The sequence below is a fragment of the Gracilinanus agilis genome, chromosome 4 (assembly GCF_016433145.1).
Source record: "Gracilinanus agilis isolate LMUSP501 chromosome 4, AgileGrace, whole genome shotgun sequence".
Lineage (NCBI taxonomy): Eukaryota > Metazoa > Chordata > Mammalia > Didelphimorphia > Didelphidae > Gracilinanus > Gracilinanus agilis.
The window spans coordinates 10,727,094-10,735,289 of NC_058133.1; the positions used below are offsets into that span (position 1 = coordinate 10,727,094).

Genomic DNA, 8,196 nt, shown 5'->3' on the forward strand with positions numbered 1-8,196 from the left:
GTGGGTCAGACTGCTCGGGGATCCCCACAGCATCCGGACGGACCCCAGAGAGCCTAAGGAAGACATATTGTGAGGCAGGAGGTGGCTGCCAAGAGGTCTGGGTTCAAATCTGGCCTCAGACCCTTAATTCCTAGCTGTGTGACCCTGGGCAAGTCACTGAAGTGGAACGGCTCATTCTTACTGATTCTAAGATGGAAGGTAAAGGTGAAAAACATGTGTGTGTGCATGTGTGTGCGTGTGCATGTGTGTGCAAGCGTGTGCACTCTTCTCTGTCTGAGGCTGACCTCCATCCCAAGCTGACCCTCTTGTATGGATCCCAGGGTGGGCTCCGGAGGTCTCGGGGGCGCCACTGAGGACGACGATCCGTCAAAGCCCCTCCCGGCCTCCCGAGTCAGTCCCGGCCTCTACCCAGTCTTCGAATTAGGAAAACAAAGTCTGTCCTGCTGGCTTTTCTGCACCGACAAGCCGTGGGGTCTCGGGCACGGCTGTGTTCCGGAGGGGGTCGTAGGCGGCCCTCGGGAAGGGGGAGGGGGGAGAGCCTGCGCCCCGAAGAAAGCCCCCCAGGGAGGGTGGGCGCTCGCTCTTCTCTGGCTTTTCCCTTCCATCTCAGAATCCGAGGCAGAAAGTGGGGAGGGCCCGGCCACGGGCACGGACGGTCACCCAGCCATGAATGGTCGGAGGCTAGATTTGAACCCAGGAGCTCCCATCTCCGGGCCCGGCTAGAAGCTGGGGAGGAAAGAGCCGAGCTCTGGCCCTTCCAGAACCGTCGTGCAAGCATGCAAGAGGGAAGGGCTCGGGAGCCGGGCGCCCCGCGATCCCGCCGTGCCACTAACAAGGTCTGCACCCCAGAGATGAAAGGGGGGGCCCCGTACAAAAAGAGTCCCAGCTGCCCTTTCTGGGGAGCTGAGGCCAAGGGGACGAGCAGAACCAGAACTCGGCACTCAGTAACCGCCATACTGCGGGACGATTGCCGTGAAAAGGGCCCCTCTGGGGCCGGAGGACAAAGGCTGCCGGCCGCCCTCCGCAGGCACACGAAAGCGGGCGAGTTTTCACTTTTTTGGGCTTTGGGGTTTGGGTTTCTGAGGATTTTCTCTTACAAAAACAAACACTATGGAATGTGCCCTGCACGACGGTCCGTGCGAGGCCCGGATCGGGCGGTCACCATCGCTGGGGGGGAATCTGGGTCTTGTGGCTTCAGAAAACTCGGGTGGGAAATGATCGCTGCACGTAAACGGTAAACTGAGCCTTAAGAGAAGACCAGCCTTTCCGGCCCTTCTGTTTCCTGTGGCTCCTGGCGGGGCCGCGGCCCTTCTCCCCCTCATTCGGCAGCGCTGGGGGGAGCTCGGAGCGGGGCGCCCCTTCCTGCCTCCCTGCAGCCACGGGCCCTCGCGGCCTCCTTCCCTCTCAGGCAGGACCCAGGCGTCCTCCCCATCCCTCCGGCTCACTGGCTCTGAAGAGGGGGCAGAATCGAGCCGGCCGTGCTCTCCCCGCTGGCCTCCCTCGCCTTTCCCAAAGCGCCCCCTCTGGGCTCCCTGACCCCGAGGCCTCGTCTCTCCTCGCCGCCGGCCTGCGCTGGGCCCAGAGTCGATGCCTAATAAGCATTTGTGTGGATTCCTTCGGAAATGGGGAGCTCCGGCCCGTCAGGTCCCCGTTACAGGAGCCGCCCCCAAACCCCACAAGGACCCCCTTGCCAGCCTCCACGCCTTCCTCGACCTTCTGGAGGCGTTTCCGGGCCTCGAGTGCAGAATAAGCCTTACTTCGGTGCCGAGTGCAGATAAACCTTCTTCGTGCTCCACGGCTCGGAGTTTTGGGATAACGAGTTGGCGGCTCCATCGTCCTCGCTGACTCCTCTTCAAGGAAGAGCTGCTGCCCGGCGCGGGGTCTGGACGGTCAGCGGGACGGGGCTGCCCCGAGGCTTCGATGTTGCATCCGGGCTCCCCGGCCAGCCAGAGCGTCCCCCGCGCTGGCCTCTCTCCATCCCTCCCACGATGGCCGTGGCGGCTGTCCGGTGCCTCCTTGCCCGAGACCTGACTCTCGTCCGGAGTCCGGGGAGGCCACGACAGGCCCTTCCATTCTTCGGCCTGCCCTGCCTCGGCTCCGCACAGCTCGAGGGACGGACCCGACAAAGACGCCGGCAGGCTGGGCTCGGCCGACAGGAGGCGGCCGGAATGGCTTCCTGGAGAAACGGGACCGGCCCGACGATGGGCTCCCAGAAACCTCCTCCTCGGCTACAAATGACTCAGGACTCCAGAAGCGTCTGCGCGAGGCTGAGTGGCCATAAAACGCATCTCCGACGCACTGGCAGGAAGGAGGCTCCAGGAGCAACACTGGAGGAGGAGGAGGAGGAGGGCCCTGAGCAGGGACACGGAGGAGCCACTCAAAGCAGCCACTGGGCGGCTCGGTGGATCGTGTCAGGCTGAGACGGGAGGTCCTGGGTTCAAATCTGCCTCCGGTGCTTCTTAGCTGAGTGGCCCTGGGCAAGTCACTGAAGCTGCCCAGGGCACCCAAACGTAGGATGGCTTTTGAGCCGGGAGGGAAGAGTTTGGGGAGCCCCAGCCCGGCAGTGCCCGGCAAACCGCCCTCCGGCTCTCCCTTCGGGGAACAGCGGCAGGCGCTAAAGAAGACGTTTGGGAAGAATCTCGCCCCAAAGAGGAACACAGAGAGCTCGCCGTGCGCTTCGCTGAGCCGTGCAGGCCCTCCTCGGCCGACGATCTCGGACCTGCCTCTGAGCGGTCCAAGCAGATGGCCGAATGGCCCAAAGCAGCCTCAGAAAAGAACCAGACTTTGAGCTTCCTCTCTCGAGCCCGCCTCGGCCTTCCCGGCCGTCTGAGCCCCGAGCGGAGCAGCAGGTGGCCGCCCTGCGCCCGGCACCCAACTGGCGCCTGAAGTCTCTGCCGACAGCACCGGAGCTCGCCGTCGCCGGCCCAGACAACGGAGAGGCTGCCCGACGCCGCCTTCTGGTGTCGTTTTGTCCAGAACACGAGCGAAGGAGAGACGGAAGAAATGGGGCCGCCCTGCCGGGTCTCCATCAGGTGCCCCTCCCTGACCTCTGGGGACCGGACCAGAGACCCTGCGGTGACGGCGTCTCAGCCCAGGTGGGCAGGAGAAAGCCCACAGAAGCCCTCCGTGTTCATCCTTCCGAGCCCGAAGGCGGGTCGGGTCAAGGACAGGCCCTGCCGCCGCCCTCGCCCGCCGCTGCCAGCTGGCCCTGCTGTTCCATGTTCGTGGGAAGGTCCTTCAGGGATGGGACGAGCTGGGCCAGCTGGGTCAGCCGCCAGGCCTGGAACAAGCCGGGGGAGGCTGGGCCCGTGGCGGGACGCCGGGGAGCAGAGCCGTCCGCGTGGGGGGCTCGTTTCTCGTTTCCCGGCTCCGGACACTCGGCCTCCACGCAAAAGGGCTTCGGCGACGTCCAGCCGCCGCTCCTTTTGCCCTTCGGGGGACCCTAACAAAGCGGATCCACGGAAGAAGAAAGCCTTCATCCGGCCCTTCCCCTCGTCGCCGGCCCTTCTGAATGGCTCTTCCTTGACCAGAGAACCTCTAAGTGAAACGCCCGCATGCTGGCCACGGGGGACGACGGCCGGCCACGGGGGACGACAGCCGGCCACAGGGGGTGACGGCCGGCCAGGTTTTGCAGCCTCGTCTCTCCTCCGACCTTGGCCAGGACCCTCCTGGCCTGCTTCCCTCCCGTCTGGGCTGGGGCATCCTCCCGGGAGGTCTCTCCTCGCTGGTTTGCCAACAGGTAAATGGCCAGCTCTGGCCTTCCCCGACATGTCTAGGCCGAGCTTTAAGGGGAGCCCCAGGACTCGCTTCTCCGGCACGCGCCGGATGTGCGGGAAGCAGACGGGACAGCTTGCTTCGGCCTTTCCTCGCTGCCCTCCCTGGAGCTTCTCGAGGGACGCTGGGCCGGAAAGGGGGAGGGGGGCCTCCAGGTGGTCTCGGTGACCCCCCAGGCGGGACCCAGGCCCGAATCGCTCTCGGACACGCTCTCCGTCCCAGCTCAAACCCAGCTCTGGAAGGGGCGGCCCCCGGGCGGGGAGGAATGGCGGGGGGCCGTGTCCTACCTTGCGCACGGAGGGGGGCGCGGGGTGGGGAGGCCCCGGGGGCAGGGGAAGAGGAGACCCAGAAGGCTCGGTGGACAGGATCCAACACACTTACCTGGGCTGGAAGACTCGACAGAAGGCTGAGGAGAGAAAAAGGGAGAAGAGTCAGCACCTGCGCACGAGGCCGCCGGCCGAGCCGCTCCTCCCACCCATGCCCCGTCCCTAGCGCCGGAGTCTAGAACCCAGAGAAAACGCCATCCGGTTCCCAATGACTCAGCCTCCTGGGGTCCCTCCTGCCTAGGCCCTTTTGGGGGAGCTTCTCGCTCGCCAGCTGCCTGCGCCCCGGGGAAGGACCACCTACCTGCAGGCCCAGCATCGGCCCAAGTGCTCGGGGAAGCCCACAAGGGAGCGCCAGAACCCCCCCCCCCCCAGCATCTCAGCACCGGTTTGAGGCCATCCCAAAGGCCGCGGCGCCTCGAGGTGTCATGGAAGAAAAGGGCCGGGAATGGCAGAGGCAGGGGGAAAGGCCACAGCTGAGGCTGCCGGCTGGAAGGGTCCATTTTAGATAAAACAGAGGGGCTCCGGCCACGCCCGGGCTGTCCAGCTCAGGCGTCTGACCCAGGAGTGCCCGGCTCTGAAGAGGCTGTGGACAGAGTGGACAGGCTGCCCCAGTGGGGAGACATGTACCCCCCCCTTCTAGCTCTTGTGAGGGGCAGGATTTGAACCCGGCACCGTGTGCACCCCAGATTGTTCTCTGAGGGCAGGAGGCGGGCAAGGACATGGGGGGGGGTCCTCGATTTCTGGCCGAAAACAGATGGAAGCGGCGCCCAGCAGTCACCGTCCTACCAACGGTCCCTGTTTAAGAGGACCCGAAGCCCAATGGGGGCATCTGTCCGGCGGGGAGCCACTCACAGGGTTCGCTTTCTTTGGGGTCACCATCCCAGCAGCTCCGACCAAAAAATGAGAAAACTGGGGTTTGGGGTACAACCGAAGCTGGACAGAAAAGCTCTCTCAGTCGCCGGTGACCCCCGGCACCATCTCCCTGCAGGAGCCCCAAACACAATGGAGAGGCATCGCCGTCCTCACGGCCAGCGTCCCGGGCTGGAGCGCGCCACGGGCGCCCCAGAAGGCTCTGACACTCCTCGGTCGGGGGTTTGGCCATGAGCTCATGATGGGCCTCAGTTTCCTTATCTGTAGAATGGAGCTCCTTTAAGGTGTGACAAGACGGAGCGGAGGAGGCAGGGATGCGGGCCAGGGGGATCTCGAGGGCCCAGGGGGTCACCGTCCCTGGCCTCAGTTTCCCCATCTGTAGAATGGGGACACGGCATGGATGGGTCTCTCTCGCCCCGCTGAGGCTCCCGGGCTGCTGAGGACACGCAGGAGGCCCCCTGAGCACACCGAGCCGCCCCTTCGGGCCTCTTCTGGGGCTCCCCAAAGAGCTGCCTGAAGCTTCCCATTCGGGGCTCTTTTGGAGCCCGGCTGACTCTCCCATGACCCACCAGCCATGTCCTGCCCTCGTGGGAAGGCTGCCGCACTGACCGCAGGCCCAGGCTGCTCCGGCCCTTCCGCCTCCCGGGTCTCGGCTATCTGCGGCCCCCTGACGGATGGGCCGTTCTACGGATGAGCCTGGAAGCTCGGGGGCGGGGGGAGGGGGGCGCTCGGCGGGGGCCGGACCTTGTGCAGGTTTGGTTCTTCTGTCCACGTAGTCCCCCGACGGCAGCGAGCGTCCAGCAGGCGGCCACAAACCACGGTGACGCCTGACGGCCGGCCGGGGTGGGGGGAGGCCGAGAGTCGGTGAGGCTCCAATCGCCGCCCTGACCGAACTCCGCCGGATGCTCTCAGGAGGTTCGGAGCCCTGGGCAGGGTCAGGTGATCCTCCGGCCGGCCTCTGTCCAGAGGGGCTTCTGGCAGATGCCACAGCGGGCGGCCATTTCCTCGTCCATATCATTTTACAGAGGAGGAAATGGAGCCGACAGGGGAAATGACTTGTCCAGGGTCACCCAGCCGGCCAGGAAGGAGCGGAGGCTGGCTCTGAATCCGGGATGGCGAGTCTTCCTGATAGTCCTCGCCCGATGGCACACGGAGAGAGCACAGAGCCGGCTCCCTGCACAACCGCTGCGTCGGGGGAGAACTTTAAATCGATGGCCGAGTTTATCTTCCTGACTTTGACTTTCTCTTTGGTCTATGAGGCCAGGCCAGGCCCCTCTAGGAAGGGTCTGCGGGGAGACTTGAACCCAGGCCCTCCATCCACAGAGCTGCCCAGCTGCCTCCAGGCAGGCACTTTTTTCACGTATAATTGGGAAATATCAGCAAAATAAATTAGAAGAAAAAAATTTTACAAGACTAAGCCATGGAGGAAGTGCCTGGCTGCCTGGGGGAGCCCCTGCCCCTGGGGCAGAGAGGGGGGCCCTGTTTGCACTGACTGGGAGGCAGCCCAGAAGGGAGGGTGCTCTAGGGGCCAAGTCTCCTCCCTGCCCCAGCCCTGGTTATCTCCTGCCTCCAGGAGACTCCTCCCTGCCTCCAGCCTCCAGCCTCCAGCCTCCAGCCTCCGGCAGCACTTTCTTTCCCAGGAGCCAGCACAGGGGTCCAAGGCAAAAGGGGGAGCCCTGGGAAGGCATTCCATGAGTGACTTGTCCAAGGTCATACAGCCAGGCAGTGCCTCCAGGCCCAGCGGGGCAGGCACTCACAGCACTGTGCTCTGGGGGGGCCCTGGCCCTTCCCAGCCTCCCCTGGAGGCCCTCCCTGGGGCTACTGTTGCCCCGTGGCCCGTTACAATAACCCTCTCCTGCCCACGTGGGCCAGCAGTGAGGGAGAGGGAGCAGCTCCCACTGGCAGGCCCGGAGATCCTCTGGTCCTATGGGGGGGGGCACACCCTGGGGGTTCCCTCCCTGGGCCACAGGAGGGTTTCAGTCTTCTTCCGCCTGTCTCCTCCCCCACCCCCACCCCCAATCTCTATGCAATTACAAGCAGGATCCCTAACTGAGGAGTCTAAACAGGAGAAAAGGTCTATTGGGTTAGAAAGCCTGGAGGAATGCGCAAACCCCGCCTTTGTTCTCTGCTCCCTCAGGGTCGGGGTCTTTAGCCCCAGACCTGCCCCACCCCCCAGGCCAGCCTGATGGCCCTCCAATGCCTGCAATTCTCTTGGAAACTCTCCAGAAGAGCTCCAGAACTCCGAAGGGAGGTCCAGAGCCAGGGACAGCCTTTCCCTCCCCAAGGGGATCCAGGACACGGAGCCCTGCCCAGGTCTCAGGGGGACCCTCTCCCAGGCTGTCCACAGCCCCGGGAGACTGCCTGGGACCGCAGAGGCAGGGAGTGCCCGAGCCTGGCCGGACTCCTCCTTCCAGACGACCTTTAGGGTCCCCGAGCTGCCAATCTCTGTTTCTGTGAAATGGGGCCCTTTGGGAGGGATGGGGAGCAGCTCGAGGCCACCCCGCCCTCAAAAGTGGGCCAACTTCCTGTGCCTCAGGCTCCAGCTGGGGGGCTGTCCTGGCCGGAGCAGCTGAAGTTCGGCCTGGCCCTCCCCCACCTCGGTGAGGCTCTGGGCTCCCCCGAGGATCGAGCCCAGGTCCTGGGGGCTCCAGTTGCAGGAAGAAGAGCCCGGGGTCCTCAGGGCCCGGCCCGCGGGCAACTTTGTTGGCTGGCCCCCTCATAGCCTCCTCAGCAGGGCCCCGGTCCCCACCCTCCCTCACACCATCCGTCCCAACTAAGTTCCGGGGCGGCCGGAGCGGGGCAACAGGTGGGCAGTGGTGGCAGCAGCTCCGGCCTGGAGGCTCCCTCCCCTTCTTTAGTACTCCCCACAGGCCCTGCCCGGCGCTTTGGGGGCGCCCGCTTCGGGCGGGGGCGCCCGCTCCTTACCTCCGCCATGTTGGCCGCTCTGACGGCTCACATCTCCGCGGCGGCGGGGCGGGGGGGTGGCGGCGGCGCAGGGGGGGGAGGCCTGGCCGGAACCCGGATGTCGGCTGCCTCAGCGGCTGGGCTGGGGCGGGCAGGGCGGCTGCTGGCGCTGCTGGGGGGGCCCACAACGCCGTTTGCTGCCGCCTCCGCCACTGCCTGCCACTCCAGCGGCCCAAGAGACCGCTCCTGCCACCGCCGCAGCCCCGCGGAGCCCACGAGCGCGCAAGGGCCGCCCGCTCCGCCCCCACCCCCAACCACGGGA

General features: G+C 65.4%; 2 protein-coding genes across 4 annotated transcripts in view; one reads left to right on the forward strand and one right to left on the reverse strand.

The window, feature by feature from the left end:
- The window catches only part of MIER1 (MIER1 transcriptional regulator), a 31,022-nt gene extending 26,105 nt beyond the window's left edge, over positions 1-4,917 (reverse strand). For 2 of the 3 annotated variants that reach the window (XM_044672290.1, XM_044672291.1), the window contains exon 1: positions 4,156-4,917. In XM_044672290.1, the coding sequence (XP_044528225.1) occupies positions 4,156-4,600 (445 nt within the window). In that variant the 5' untranslated portion in view covers positions 4,601-4,917. Of the gene's footprint in view, positions 1-1,757; positions 1,815-4,155 lie in introns of those variants that run through there. The other variant, XM_044672292.1, reaches the window with a different exon arrangement.
- A 2,985-nt stretch (positions 4,918-7,902) lies between these two features.
- The window catches only part of DNAI4 (dynein axonemal intermediate chain 4), an 80,972-nt gene continuing 80,678 nt past the window's right edge, over positions 7,903-8,196 (forward strand). Inside the window, exon 1 of the mRNA XM_044674762.1 lies at positions 7,903-8,152. Coding sequence (XP_044530697.1) covers positions 7,903-8,152 — 250 coding nt within the window. The remainder of the gene's footprint in view (positions 8,153-8,196) is intronic.